The sequence below is a fragment of the Dromaius novaehollandiae genome, chromosome 4, assembly GCF_036370855.1.
Source record: "Dromaius novaehollandiae isolate bDroNov1 chromosome 4, bDroNov1.hap1, whole genome shotgun sequence".
Lineage (NCBI taxonomy): Eukaryota > Metazoa > Chordata > Aves > Casuariiformes > Dromaiidae > Dromaius > Dromaius novaehollandiae.
The window spans coordinates 63,218,019-63,233,795 of NC_088101.1; the positions used below are offsets into that span (position 1 = coordinate 63,218,019).

The 15,777-nt window shown below is 44.5% G+C and overlaps 1 protein-coding gene across 9 annotated transcripts in view; it reads right to left on the bottom strand.

The window, feature by feature from the left end:
* Positions 1-12,661, bottom strand: part of KLF3 (KLF transcription factor 3) — a 30,306-nt gene extending 17,645 nt beyond the window's left edge. Inside the window, exons 1-4 of one of the 9 annotated variants that reach the window (XM_064511297.1) lie at positions 12,458-12,661; positions 10,138-10,196; positions 7,932-7,970; positions 970-1,066 (exon numbers count right to left, since the gene is read on the bottom strand). In XM_064511297.1, the coding sequence (XP_064367367.1) occupies positions 970-1,026 (57 nt within the window). In that variant the 5' untranslated portion in view covers positions 1,027-1,066; positions 7,932-7,970; positions 10,138-10,196; positions 12,458-12,661. Of the gene's footprint in view, positions 1-969; positions 1,067-7,931; positions 7,971-8,280; positions 8,541-8,568; positions 10,102-10,137; positions 11,555-11,856; positions 12,026-12,317; positions 12,420-12,457 lie in introns of those variants that run through there. The other 8 variants (XM_064511301.1, XM_064511295.1, XM_064511298.1 and 5 more) reach the window with 8 other exon arrangements.
* Between the last annotated feature and the right edge of the window lie 3,116 nt (positions 12,662-15,777).

A 15,777-nucleotide genomic window follows, 5' to 3' on the forward strand; every position in this document is an offset into this window, starting at 1 on the left:
AGATGCATTCAGAGTATGGATTTAATGCAGTCTAATTTATGCACACCGACTCCACAGTATTAATGGATCAGCTTTTCTACAGGTGCGGTTTCATGTTACACGTAATCTGATCTAATTGCAGGCTACCGCTGAGAGGAGAGGTCTTGTTCCCTCCCTCTTCCCCCTGCCATTGCTCTAGGTTGAGTAGCTGCAGAACAAGTCAGATCAGCTTCCTGATCTGACAAAAAAATAGTTCTGGGGTTTTTTTTGGTGGGTTACCCATGCTGACCATTCAATGAGCTGATGCAAATGATCCAAATCATTCTGCCTCCACACAACTGCTAGACCTCAGGCAAGAGAGATGGTGGGAGCACAAAGCTGGGTAGCAGGGAGAAAAAGCAGAATATTTCCCTTCTGAGAAGTTGAATAGATGAAGTACAGGTGAGACTGTTTCCTCAGACAGTGTTTCCCTGGCAGCCTAGACCAACACAGTTCTCACCGTCCCCTTCCCAGCTATGCGCTCCTATCGCTCTTGCTTATCAGATTCTTTGCTGAGCTGACCCTGTACACCAAGTTGATGAAAATTAACCCAATTAAAAAAAAAGTCTACCTTCCCCTCTTTTCCCTCATTCTCCCTCCACTGCCCTGGTTCTCATCTGATCCTACGGTAAGGTAATTTACCCAGCTCACCCAGCAGGAAGCCATTACTTGCTTTGTCAGTCACAATGGCTGAGGAGTGCTTGGGTGTCCTCCCCCTGCTCTGAGGATGGGAGCAGTAGCAGAGGGGACGGGGCACATCCTCTAGGGACAATAAATTCATAAACTACTGAAAAAGATTTCCTAGAATGTGACTCTGATTGCCCTAAAAGCAAAATATAGCTTCACAGCAGTTCTTAAGAGTAGTCCAATGCTTACAGAAATCTTGGGATGAACTTAAAGGTGGAAAATTATAGCATGATCACAATGGTTAAAGTATTTTAAAAGTCTTACCACTGAAACGGGTTCCATGGCCTCTTGCTTGATAGGGACTGGGTCAAACATTAGCATCTTTTTTATTGAGCTGTCCTGATGCCTGTGATGTTCTGGTCTACAAGGGAAAGACAATGTTTTAGAAAACTGCTGGAAAGCCCAGAATCAACTTTCTGAATTGGAGAGAACTTATTATTTTGTCAGACCAAATATTTATCTATATCTAACCTAGCTTTTTAAATATTTGACGGTGTTTCATTTAAAATACTTCAGCTATCACAACTTTATTCTTTCCCAATTGCTACTGAAGTCAAGGGACATCTGCTGTCTTTAATAGAAGTTTATTTGAGTTTTTACTGTGCACACCAGCACATCAAGGCCACAGTATTCTCAACTTTCACTAGCTGTCAGTGTGGAAAGCAACACGTCACAGTTTAGACCATGCATTTTTCATCGACACTCCAACTTCAGAACAATCTCATTCAGCTGATAACACAGTGAACACATTCTGGAGAGGCTGTTCCTCTCCTCAGAGTCTGGGCAGAAAAGTTGAAACTATCAGGTACAGTGTCACTGAAACCAATGCAAAAAGAGGAGATTAAAAACCAGGACTAATTTGGAGAGGTGTATGTGACATGCGGCAGCGACCTCCCATAAGCTGTACATCAGTTATTTCCCTGAAGCAATGGATTTACTGACAACGCAACAACCATTTGTGCTAACTGTGCAAACCCAACACTTCAAAAAAATTTAGACTGTATTCTGTGCAGCCTCGGTTGCTTTTTTCTATCATTTTCTGCTTGTCCTATTCTAGCTTATTCTGAACTGCCTGAGATAAAAGTATTTAGCATAAAGCATGTTAGAGCTTAACTATCATACTGCACATCTGCCGTGGTCAACTTGGAACAACACTGCGAGGGAGAGGAGAAGACAGTTCTTCTGGAGTGGCCCAGAAAGAGTCCAGAGAAGGGAAGCAAAGGAATGCTGTTCTCAGTGACATTTAGGTGTTGATAAAGCTTTTATAAACTACTCGGGATTATGCATTTTACACCATCCCCTGCAGAGCACTGCCTAGAAGTGGAATGACCTCTGTAGGACGCGAGGACAAGACGTTACACAAATTCAGTTCCGACCAGTAGATGGCACTGGAAATAAACCAATACAACTGCACCACCCCACCAGGACAAGTCCACTCTAAGGGAGCAGGCTGACGGCACTACACCATACTTGTAACTGGGACCAAAAAATTCTCCCAGAGATTTAAATCAAATGTTTAAGATGTACCTGCTTCAAACAAGAACAATTCTAATAAGCCTACACTAATGAACAGTCTTGCAATATTTAATTATCATGTGTGTTTATAGGCAAGAAATTGGTAAAAACTTCCAAAGTAAGATGGCATGAATTGTTTTAAGTCTAACATGGATTTATGTGTGTGAATAAAGCTTGATGACTTACAGAAAAATATCACAATAGTATACTTCTTGAATACTGGAAATAAACCAGTTTAATTCCTAAAAAGTAAATGAAAGTATGTTCATAACTCTTCTTACAAAAGTCAAAGGCCTGATAAAACCAAACTGCAAATATAAAGTGAAACAAAAAAAGAAGCTCAATGAGATTTCCAGTTTAAAGTTAAAATATGGTTTTATTTCAGAAATATTTTGTAAGATGCTACAAGATGCTAAAATTGTGGTAATTTTATAAATACATTAAGCATGTTTGTGAGCAAGTTTAGAATGAACTATATATATTTTTGAGTGGTTATCAGGTTTTTAACATTTCTGTTTTCATGATGTGTATTTTTAGATATAAAAAATGTTTACAGTAAAATGCAACATTTCAGACCTCACATATAAGAATATGTAACTACTTGCTTTCAGGTTTCCAGAATTTTTAGTTTAAATGTGCAGAGATAAAGTGGCACACCAACTACTATAGTCAGTTAAAAGAAAGAAAGAGAGAAAGAAAGAAAGTAGTTCTAAGTAAGCCATCACGCTCGCAGGTTTTTCTTTTTGTCATTTTTGTAGTTTTACAATTGGATTTTCTTCAGTTCAAGAGTTATTTCTTTTCTCCTTTTTCTCCAAGAAAGTGTGTGAAAGACACTCAATATGCATTTCACATGTCATGTTATGCATTTGAGTGTTTCTTGAGAGGCCTCTGAATTACTCTGCAGGAGTTACTCTGACATTGAAAAATAGAAAGTGTATGGCACTGAGCAAAAGTGAAAAAATAGTTCTTAATCTTAGTCAGATGCAGTCATCTAAGAACAGCAGAGGAAAGCGTTACTTTTATTGCTGTTTCATAGTACAGAAATTGAGCATTCCTCTAACGTGCATTACTCTTAAGAGGTAGGTTTCTTTTCCCAGTTTGATAGTAAGTGGAAACAGATTTTCAAGAAAAGAAAATCAATTAACATATGACGCTTGGTCCTGTAGGCCCAGATTGGAGGGTCAGATCCTTCCCTTGTGGAATCTGGTATAGTTGCTACAGAGTCAGTATAAGCCAGCTTTGGGTCTAGCATTTAAAACTTAGCTCAGAATGACACTTTCCCAAGACTGCAAATAAACTCAGAGAACAACCTTCTTTGTATTTAAACAGAATGCTGCAAATTGATCACTTGGACCCCATCCATTAGCAAGTAAGTGCATGCACGCGTGTGTGTGCACACACACACAAATAAAGCATGCTACTTCCAATTAAAAAAACATGCCTACTAATCCCAAAACTCCCAATCTCACTTTCCTAAATATTTGAGAAGGGGGCAACAGGGAAGGTAAACGGTCTTACCTGTTTCTATTGCAGAGGAATGAAAAACAGTTGGGTTCTACCGTACACATTGATTTCATAATGTACTTGTTTGAAATTGTTGAAATTGCCCATAAATTGTTTAGTAAATACAATCAATTTCTGGAAAATTGAAGTACCCAACTCTCATTCCTGAAGTACCCCAAAGAAAGCAGTGGAAAGACAACAATATATATGTATTAAGTGTACTAAAAAATAGGGCCTTCATCTTTCACATATTGTATAAACTATTTTACATTAAAAGTTTTTTTTTAATATGGGTTAAAAGAATTTAAAATGTATGTAATCTGAAACTAAATAATTAACTGCAATCCAGTAGGCAAACATTCCACCTTCTTTTTTTTGTTCGCCTTCTCTCTCTTTCTGCTAACAAGCCACCCAGTTTTACTTTCTTGCCTCCTCCCATTCACTCCACCCTGTGGACCTCTGCCAAGGCAGTCCAACTTGTCCAAACAGGACATGGCTTTTGATAAGATTTTGCTCACACCCTGTACTTCAGAAAGACAAATGAAGCAATTGGTTTTTGTATGCAAATAAGGACAGGTGCAAGGTAAAGTCCAGGCAAAGTCCCTCAGTATTTTCAGAGCTGAAGTCCAGTGAAAACAGCAAGCCAGAAAGATATAAACTCTGCACCTTAATAATTAAAGGAACTATTTCTTTAAAGATGATCCGATATGCAGCAAATTATGCCTTCCAAAAGGCATGTTTATCACCCAAATAGTTCATTTTCCCATCCGTATTGGAGACTTCTTGATATTAACTCGCTGGTATGGTATGGTGTGATAGATGTAAGTAAACGAAAGCTTAAAGGTACTTAACATATTCTGACAATAAGGTTTTGCACAGATTATTTACTCTGAATGAAATGAGCCGAGCAGTTAAAGAAGGGCCCCAGACTATACATCTGTAGTGCAGAACAGCTGCAGAAGAGCAACTGCAGTGCAGCTACTGCAGGCTGTTCAGTGCACCTACCTTCAAGGTCCACCAACTCTGAAGTCCTGTTATGAAAGGAAAGGGTGGGGTGGAGGGCCCATCTTGACTGTGCACATCCAACAACTACAAATCTTCCCTCTAGCACAGAGCTCTCATTAAACCCCTGGAAGAGCAGTCAGACACCTGAAACTACTGCTGTGGATGGGGGAAGGGCGACCATAACTTCTGCCCTTCTCCTCTCCTGCACAAAACCATGCATGGAGCTTGCTTTCTCAATCCTTGTGCTTGGAGAAGCAAGGAATGTTGCCCTCCGGTACAGTGAGGCCTGGCTTAGCAGCTTCCAAGTAGTATTGTTATTGGTGGTATAATTACAAAATACTGTAATGACATCTGCTAAATTAGCGCTGCATGAGCGCCCTCCGCAAAGACACTGCAGCGTTTGCAGCATTGCTGGTATCTAGCAGCCAACGCAAGTCATGTGGCCAAAACGCTTTGGTCCAAGCCCTTTGAAACTTTGCTGTTCTGAAACTATTACTTCTGTGAGTCTCAAGTCAAACTTCCCCTGACATTAAGGAGAAGTGATAGTAATATCAGAAGACCCCACTGATGAAATCCAAAAGGCGGGGAGGTTTTTTGGACCTGGGTGAGGAATCTTCTCCAATGCAACCTCGAAAGACAGTTAAGACAGAGAAAAATGACTTTCTGAGAACAGGACTCCCAGGAAGGGGTAGAAGACGTGCTTTCCAGGGCTGGCGACAGGATTTGTTTGCACTTACAGTACCAGTTGCTCATCAAGACCCGAGTCAGCAAAAAAGTTCCATGGACTTTAATGGGAAGTAAGCAAGCGCTTAACTGCGCTGGGCCTCAAAATAGCAGCAGGCAAAGAAACTCTCAAGTTCAGCACAGCAGTTGAATTCAGTCAAAGAAAGCAAGAGCAGGGAAAGGAATGAAGGCCCGGACACCGCGCAGGGGGGAATGAAACGGATCACCCCCCAAAGAACACCAGTGGGAAAACTATAAAGAACCAGTACACCAAGAAAAAGTCTTCCTGCTCGGCAGCCTTCTCTGCTGATTTATTCGCTGGATTTCCACTGGGAAATGGTAATAATTGTTGAAAATGTTAGGACATGGAGTAAAAAGAAAATGATAGGACATGGAGTAAACGGAAAATTATACCAAGGCAACATTTTTTCAGCTGAAAGTTTTACTTATTAGGCATAAAGAAAAAGAATATTTGGATCAACAATATTTTGTCTAGATTTCATTGAGTTGTATCACTTAAAAACCCCCCCAGAAATTCCAGAGAGTGCAATGCTGCATTCTAGAGGAGTGGCTGGACCAGATGACCTCAAGAGGTCCACCCTACATTATTCTATGATTAGTATGATTTTAAATAAGAAGCTTCAGTTCTTTTAATCAAAATTGTTAGGTTTTTTTAATCCTTTGCAGGTAAATGTTCCACTTCTATGTGACAAAATGGTTTTGCGTCCTTTCTGCACAGCAAGGAATCTCAGACTATTTATGTTTTTTATTGACCTGAAAATCTTTTACCTTTCTATTTTCAGAACTGCAAGCAAGCTGAAAAATCTGGTATTTTGCACAATCTGTGCATCCTAACTTTGCTGACGTCACTTTGTTTGACCTAGAACTATTTTGACATAATCATTTATCAGTGGTGTAGCAGACTAATTAGTATTCAATGAAATTTGTGATAACACTTTTACAGCCTCTTTGAAGCCACATGCCCTAAAACGGATTTCTTGTATGCAAAAATTCTAGGCAAAAAGTCCTTACAGTGCTCATAAAAAGTGTCATTCCTACCAAGGAAAAATGGACCCCATGTAAACCCTGTTCAAACCTCAGTTCTACATTCACTGAACCTAGGGGGGAGAGAAAGAAAAGATCTTGAGGCATCTCCATTAGACAATATTCTCCCTTATCAGGGCAGACTGCTGTCTGTTTTCCTGTCTCAAGCTACTGCTTAGAAGGAGAAACAGTCTAGCAAGGAGAAAAGATCAGACTTTTGAAAACAAGTAAAGTATGTGGAATGGTATGATAATCTTTCCCTTCCAAACTGGACTTTGTTTTCTGTTGTTTTTTTTTTTTTTTTTTTTTTTTAAGGGGTTAATTTTGAAGATAATTTTACAGGGAAAATATAAATCTTATTTATCACTACTAAAGAAGAATGACAGAAAATACTGTTCTCTAACAGGCTGGGTTCCACAATTTGATCAAACATATGGGACAGAAATTTAACATTTTTAAAAGAACGGGGCAGAGAAAAAAATTATTCATAAATAATATCTTAAAGGAAGTATACATTCATAAATAATAGCTCAAATGTTTAATTTGAATTAGAATTTGAATATAGGGCAGATGTCTGTGAACTTCTGTGCATCTAAGGAAACGGAAAAAAAAGGGGGGGGGAGGATAGTTGGATAGTGTAGTGGGTACAAATGAGACTGTGATCAAAGAAGCCTAGACTCTTTAGGAAATTCTGCCCTGCCTTCATGTATAAAGTTTGTTGGCAATACACTTACTGCATGATGGGCAGACCATGCAGTTTTGTTTTGTTTTCTTTTTTTTGTTGTTCATTTTGACTGAGTTTAGTATTTAAAAATCTGTTAGAGCTTTATTTTTCTATTTGGCTGATGTACACTTACACTTATTTACCTCAAGGGATACCCACTATGGCTGCTAAAGCCACAAAAGCAAGCCTCGACATCAAGTGAACTTGTAACAGGGAAGGGTTAAATCTCTTCTAAAACCAGCTCTGCCAAACTTCATATTCTGGATTGGAAGCAACTAGCCTTGGAATGAAAACACAAAGCTTCAATGCTGACAGCATAAAAGAGCTTTAAAAGATCTCCTGTTAGCCGTGTTAATTAATATTAAGAAGTTGGTTTACAAAACTGTTATAACTTGAATCTTGTTCTCAGATTTTGTAAAACTTCTGGTGACAAAAAGGTGTGAACCACACAATTTTTTACATTTAGTGATTTACTACATTTATTACAATTACACACTAATTTCCATATTAAACTACAGATGAGTGCAACACTTGTTCTGTCACTGGAAAAAGATTAAATATGATTGAAATCCTGTGCAAATTAACAGCACCAGAATTAAAAGATATTTACTCAGGTCTACTGAGTAACCTCATGAACAGCACTCTAAAACTAACAGAAAAACAATTAAGTAAAATAACTGAGAGTAACAAAAACAATCAATGAACAACTTACCAAAACTGTGTGGCCAAACAGCACTTCTTATCTGGATTTCTGAAGGGGAAAGAAACAAGTTGACATAAGGATATGCACGGATTCTTAACTTACTAAAAACTATTTTTCATATATAATTAAGTGCTGAAAGAGGAAGTTTATAAAATACACATTTCTGATAAAACCTATCATATTTTTTAAGACAACAGACACTTGCAGCGCACACAAACAACTAATATTTAGCATCCGAAAGAGCAGCTGCAAAAACTAAGATTACTTAAAGAAATGAATGAAATAAAAAGGCGTAGACAAAAGAGTGGAAGCATTTCTGTGTGTACAGAAAACATGCATATTCCAGCATATAACTGACAGAGAGGAAGAAACTGTCCATCTTGCATTTCCATCCATGGCCTGATTCAAAGCCCACTGAAGTTGATGCAACTCTTTCTCTCGATTTCAATGAGCTTTGGCTCGGGTCCTTAGCTCTTCTTCAGTCAGACTCAAAGCAACAGAAAGATTTATGTTCTCTTTTTGAATTTCCTCTTGATGTTTCTCTATGTTTGCTTGTAGTGGGGGTGGGGAGGGGGGAGACAAATATAAAAATAGGAGTAAAAAAATGCATTTTTACTCCTTCAAAAATGCGAAATATAAGCCATACCTAATTATCCCAAAGAAAAGTGAGGCAGCAGTGTCTCATTTTCTGTATTAAATCTAGAAGATAGCGGGACTTCTAGTTCAGATAATGAGAAAATACGTATTGCTGTCGGGAACCGCCGCTGTAATCTGAACGGAAACACAAGGCGCTCGCGGCGGGCGCAGGTTGGGCAGGGACGGGAGCCGACGCGCTCCCACAACCGCGTGTCCGCGAACGCGGGCTCTCCTCGCGCTGACTTTCCACCCGCGCGACCCCATGGCTTTAGCGGGGCTAGAGCGAGCGGGAGCAGACAGCGGGCGCGTGGTCCTCCGGAGACCGGAGCACAAGTTCTGAGCAAGGAGAGCGCGGCTCTTTGGCTCATCCCCCGTGAACACGCCGGAGCGGAGGGCGCGTGTCCAAGGCTGGCCGCGACATCCCGCGAGGAGGTCCATCCCGCGAGGACGTCCCGCCAGGACGTCCCTCCTGCGAGGAGGTGGCGGGGCAAGGGGCAGCGCGCGGGCGGGCGGCGGGGGCCGGGACAGGAAGGAGCAGCACATATGCCACCAGGAATGCGTGACGCAAACCCCAGCCTTGAAACAAAGAACAGGAAACAGCTCTGCTGGCTGCGCTGGGGAGAAAGCACAGAGAGACATTTAGGCGGCCCTCCCTGACCCCGTATTCATGAGCAGCTGGAGCCTTTTAAAACAACAACACTGGGTGGAGGTGTTTGTTCGCTGGGTGTGAATAAAAACACTGTCCATATGCAGGGGACCTGCCCTATTTACAAACAGGCTCCCTTAACAACACCAGGGAGCATGAGATTTTTAGACACCACAGGTCACGATGATTAACTTCCCTTGGACCAACTTATTTATTACGGGATTCACAGAGTGCCGGGAGCTAAACAGAGCTAAACCTTCGCCACGTCCAACAGGCAGCTCGCAGCCTAAAAGCCAGTATCCTTCCTGCAAGCCGAACTAGAGGGCCAGGTCAGTGCAAGGATAACTTTTAAAACTAGGGGTTGCTGGACCATATCGCACTACTTCTGCGCAGTACTGTTTAACAGCTGAGGACCAACACAACTCAGTGCACCTAACAACATTTTCCCAACACATTACATACTTAGCAGCTCAGCTCTTCTGTACCTCTGTTCTGTATACGCTTGAGCCTTTATCTCAGGACCTCATTTACTGCGGGTATAATGCTTTTATTTTTGAAGCACCCCCAAACATACAGCTCAACAAAACGATGATATGAGGCAGAAAAAGGCATAACTTGTCTAGATGTTACATACTAGAATAACTTCAAAATTTGGTTTCCTTCAAACCTGTGGTTTCAACACTCTCTCCTCTTACATACTTTGAACTGTTTATACATATATATATATATATATATATATATATAAATACATATATATACACGGACACCCCCCATGGGTCAGACATCTAATGTTATCCAACATGAGAATGCATTATTGCAAATTATGTGGACTAGTATCACAGTAAGATTAATAACTGCTGTAGAGTTTAATTTAATAGCTGAAGTTCAAGAATGCACATGAGATTACAACAGACTAGTACAAAACCTACAGACCTGTGGGTGTATGTCTTGTGCTGATGGTATCAGTTCCTTACTTTCTTCATATTCAGTATCTGGAAATATAAGTAATTTGGTGGTTGTATAACTCCTATCTCTAGTATCTTAAAACTTTTGACTAATCTCACTCATGTTTACATCATTATTTATCTGAAGACTTTTGCGAGTATTGCATAGGTTGAATCCTCATAGTACCTGAGGGCTGTCTTATAGCTCTATTACTTAGATGCAATTTTGTCCAGTTTCTCACGGAAGGAAGAGACCATTTAACATCTTATTTCTCTGTCCTCGCCCTCAGTCTCCCTTGTGGTCTGTAGCACATTACCTATTACTTTTTTTTTTTTTTTTAATTTCAGTGGGTATTTGCCTGCTTAGACAAAAACTAAAAAGGCCACTCAAGCCAATTTCAGATTTTTCTATTTTCATAGTAGACAAAATATTATATTCTTAAAAATACAAGAGTAAAGTTAGTTTGATGTAAATCTCTTCTGGGTCAGGCAGGATTATCAAATCCAGATGTGGTTCCTCTCATGCAAGAAGTTCCTCGTGCAGTTACCAAAAGACTGTATCTTAAAAGTATTCTATGGAAAAACCATGAGTGAGCAGCCATTTAAACCTTTGTTTTCAGCACAGGTGATGAACATTTATGGATATTAGTTTAAATAAAGTCGAGTCCTCAAAGCTCTTCCATCAGCCATGCAAATTTAGCTTTTCATAACAATAAAACATTCGCAGTTAAGCCTTACAAACAGTGACACTTCCTGAATTTTCAAAGGCTAGGAAGTAAATAAAACACAGTGGACAATGTGGGTACAGTAACTGAATGATCAGGGGAGTATACAAAGCAATTTTAACGTAATTTCTCATACAGCTTTGAATGATCATGTGAGCTATTCTAGGATAGGTATTTCTCCCGATCTGTGACATGCCAGTGTGGGCTCCTGAAGAGCAAGCCTCCCTTTTCCAGGATTCCCCCTAGCTGTGTAAGACACACATGTGACGAAGGTCCAAAGCAAATACACCTATTCCCATTTAGGCTTAAAAAAAAAATGGCCATAATTAGCTTACTTTTTCTGAATGCCTTTTAATTCCATATTTAAGCGACAGCGCTATCCCAGATACTGTGTGTTCTAACTCCATCTATATCACAGTTAAACGGAGCTAAAATTAGATGACAATACATGGGACAAATGTTTTCGAGAGCCAATACCATCCTTAACCGCAGTTAAGAGTTAAACCAGGGACAGGGCACGACTGAGCCGCTGAGGAGCTACTGTTGAAGTACTTTAAAAAAAGCTGAGCCCTGCGATAACGTTTCCCCCCAGCAGGCAAACATTTCGCCTCCGACAAGCTGCAGGAGCCCAGGATACTTTTCAGCGCGCTTTTGCCCGACGGCGCTTTTGTCTCAGCCGCGGAGCAGCCACTCACGCCCCGCAGCCCGGGGGTAGCGCAGCCCGACCGCGCTGGGCCGGCCCCGACGACAGGGCGCCCCCTTCCCCCCCCCCAGGGCCCTCCGGGGGGCGGCGGCGCCGCGCAGGTGCGCCCACGCCGGGGCCGGGCGCCCGCTCCGCGCCGAGCTCCGCGGGGCCCCCCGACGTGAGCCGCCCGCCACGCCGCGGCTCCCGCTGCCCTCCACCGCCGCGGCCGCTCTCGGCGCCCGGCAACTCTCCCTCGGGGCAGCGCCGCTCCGCCCCGCGCCCCGCGTCCCGCACTTACGCTCGGCGGCGCGGCCGGGCCCGGCCTCGGGGGGGCGGGGGGCGTCGCGGGGCGGCGGCGGCGAGGCGCGAGGCCGGCGCGTCCCAGGGCCCCGCGGCTGCGGCTGCTCGGCGGCGGCGGCGCCGGGTCTCTGCGCGAGGAGGAGCTCCCGCCTCCCTCCGCCCGCCCCGCGCCGGCCCCCCCGGGCCGCTGGCACCGGGCCGCGCTGTCACATGACGCCGGCGCCGCCCGCCCTGCCCGGCTCCGCGGCCGGCGGTGCGCGGCGGGCGGCTCCCGCCCCGGGGGAGGGGGCCGGGGGCCGCGCCGGGGCACGGCGCGCACAGCGCGGGGCGCGCACCGCCGCCGCCCGGCCCCGCGGGCTGGCGGGCGGCCCCGCACAGACGCCAATTACCCCCAGCCGCCGCGCAGGGCAGGGGAGGGGAGCGGGGCGCCGCGCGGCCGCCGCCGCCCCGCTGACAAACCTGCCCGGCCGGCTCCTCCTCCTCCCCCCGTGCGCCGGGCAGAGGCGTGCGCCTGGCACCCGGCTCCGGTCCCGGCTCGCACCCCGTCCCGTCCCGTCCCGTCCCGTCCCCTCCCCTCCCTGCGCACCCGCCCCGGCAACCTGCGGCGGCGGCAAAACAACGCCAACACCCAGCGCCCGGGGGGCAGGAAGGGAGGTGCTCGCTCCGGGGCGCGCTGCCGCCCAGCCGGCCGCGCCAGCGGGGGCTGGGGGGGGGCGGCGCGGCGCGGCGGTGCCCCGGCCCGGCCCCGCTGCCCCGCCGCGCCCCGCTGCCCCGCCGCACTGGGCCGGGCCGAGGCCCCGCGGCGCTGGCTGGGCGGGCCGGAGCGCGGCGGGCGTGGGGCAGAGGTGTCGGCCGCCTCCGCCCCGGCTTGGCGGCTCGCCCGCTCGGCTGGAGCGAGCGCTCCCTCCCTGAGGCCCCGTGGCGGGGTGGTTTTTATGGCTGCAATCAGCCGACGTGCCTAGGTGCTACTGGGGAGGGAGAGGCTCCTTACTGGGGGGAAACGGCAGATCGGGAGAGGCGATTCCAACTTTTCTTTTTCTTTTTTTTCTGTTCCCTTTTCTTTTTTCTTTCTTCTCCTCCTTTTCTCCTCCTTTTCTCCTCCTTTTCTCCTCCTTTTCTCCTCCTTTTCTCCTCCTTTTCTCCTCCTTTTCTCCTCCTTTTCTCCTCCTTTTCTCCTCCTTTTCTCCTCCTTTTTAATTTCCTTCTTTTCTTCCTTCTTTTCTTCCTTCTTTTCTTCCTTCTTTTCTTCCTTCTTTTCTTCCTTCTTTTCTTCCTTCTTTTCTTCCTTCTTTTCTTCCTTCTTTTCTTCCTTCTTTTCTTCCTTCTTTTCTTCCTTCTTTTCTTCCTTCTTTTCTTCCTTCTTTTCTTCCTTTATTGTTCTTTTTTCTTTTTTCTCTTTTTCCCCCTTTTTCCCTTCTTGTTTTTCCCCTCTTTTTTTTCTTTTTTCCTCTTTTCTTTCTCCTTTGTATTCCCAGTTCCTAAGTCATGCAACTGGCCCACGTGTGCCCTTGCCCGCCCGTGCCATAGTGTGAAGTGTTCAATGCTGCCAGCTTGGCCCACCTGCTCAATGTACCGCAGAGGGCCTGGTTCCCCCCGAACACGCTGTAAGTGTTAAAATCTGTGGGGTGACGCTGACTTTGGGCAGGTTTCACTGGAGCCTAAATGGGGGACAAGCTGTGGAGCAGACCCCCCAGTTGTCCCACCCTTTGGGCTCCTCTCCCAGCCAGGGCCACACAGGTGGAGCGGGGAAGCCTCGGCCCCTGCCCCTGCACGGCTCCTGCCTGGAGGACTCGGTGCTACGCGGGTTGTGAGGGAAAGCACGGCCTCGAGGAGCTTACGTGAGAGGACAGGAAAGCAGCATTCAGAGCAGGGCGAGTGGTAGTTCTGAGGGGGTTTTACCTTCTGCGGTGGCATAGGACAATGAGGTGCTCAATGACAGTGTGGGAGCAAAATCTGTCCTACGGCTGCGCTTGCTGTGGGAGATGGGAATGTCTGTGGAGTGCACTGCATGTACAGCTTGCGAGACAGAAGCCACTTACTTAGATACCCAAGTATAGAGAGAGGAACTTAACTTGGGATGTTACTGTTTTAAAAAAAGTGCTGGGCTACTGTCTCAACTCCATAACTTAGGCAAAAAGTCTGCCACTAATTTGCCACACTGAGCTTATAATTATTATATATTCATTATGGAATATAAAGTACTATAGTCTTCTGATTTGTGTAAAGTACCTAACAACAAAAGCAAGAAGCGAATCTGGCACTTGGCAAAGCCCTGATCTGCAGTGGGAATTGTGTAGACGGATGAAAAGCCAGTGATGCTTTCTGTGGATGGAGAGGTCTCCCTGTGGGACTCCGATTACATGCCTGGTCTTGTGGATAAGGCCAGTGGTAGGTGCTGAGCACCTCCAGCTCCTGAAGATCACGCTGTGTATTTAAACGCCTATACAGGACCCTGACTTAAGAAACCTCTTTTTGCATGTTTTGGATGTTGTTGTTTCTGTTCTCTTTCATTATTATCTTAGTCAATAGTGTTGTAAAACCAAAGAGGGAAGGGAAGAGGATCAGGGGAAATGTTTTTAAGCACTCTGCTGTGTACAAGCACATGTTTAGTCTATGTCTTTTTATTTCTAGGATGTTTCAATGCATCCCTTGACTTAGCTTACTAGTCTGTATGGCTTTAAAAAGTGAGCTAAGACACCAGTTTGAAACCCCGAAGGGTATGACTCAGTGACACAACAATAAATTGTAGCATCCCCTGCTAAGCAATTATACTGTATCATGTCACAACAAGGTATTGTTGAAATATTATCATGTAGCTCTTTAAGTATGATTTTTTTATTACACATTTATAAAATAAACAAAATTGTGGTGTTAGAACATACAGAGGGGCAAAAAGCCTTGCATTAGGGCTGTGAAAGGAAGCTGCTGCTGCAGTTTTCTTACATGAACGTGCTCAAGATAAAGTAGCTATGTCCCTGTTTTGTATCCTTACTGTGGTGAACTAGCACTGTTACACAGGTAACTGAGACCCCTAAGTCTGGGACAGAGTCGTCTTGATGTCAAATTGTGAGAAATGCCAAAATATTTAGCAGTAGTAAGTCATGCTGCTGCTCCTGGTAAAGTCAATGGGTTTTCACGTTAACTGTTACCTAATTCTGGCCTCAGATGAACCTGTTTCAATCCATTGTAATTTCACTGTATTCTGTAAAGTCACTTTGCAAATGTTATAAATATTAGCAAATGCAAGAGGATTGTGAATGATGCTTTCGCTGTGCACAGCAAGATCCTACACCTGTTTCATTGTCTTCCTGTGTTTGGTCTCCACACTTTAACAAATCCAAAATTTGAAGGGATGTTCAAGGTATCAGTGAGCAGAATCTCATTGGTTTTAATGGGCATTGAAAAACCAGGCGGGAGAAGCTGCAGGGACACAGAGAGCCCTTGCCATCTGGTTAGCAGACCCAGCAGTTTTAGCTAGGTCCCGGAGTCTTTCTAGATCAAAGGGCTGGCTGATGGCAGCCCTTTACACCTTCCAGCACAACACCTCCTCCATCTCAGCTCTGCCCATCATCCTGGCAACATTTCAAACGCTGACATGCTGAACGACCTCTCTCTCAAAACAGAAGGAAGAGCAGTGGTACACGTTCTCTGGCATGGGAAGAATAAAGAGTATTGCTGGGGTCTCCTTTGGTTTGTAGCCTGTGGGATGAGTCCTCATCATGAGGTGGGGGATTTGGCATGACGTCACTAAACTATTTCTGGAATGAAAGAATGGAAAGAGAGGTCATCACATAGCCAGCAGTATTCATTACTTGTGTTAAACAGTTCACATCTAGGAAGAACCATGGATTTCACACTTCAAATTGTACACTAATATTTTTTTGTACACCAAGTGCTTAATCTCAACAGTTCAGCAACA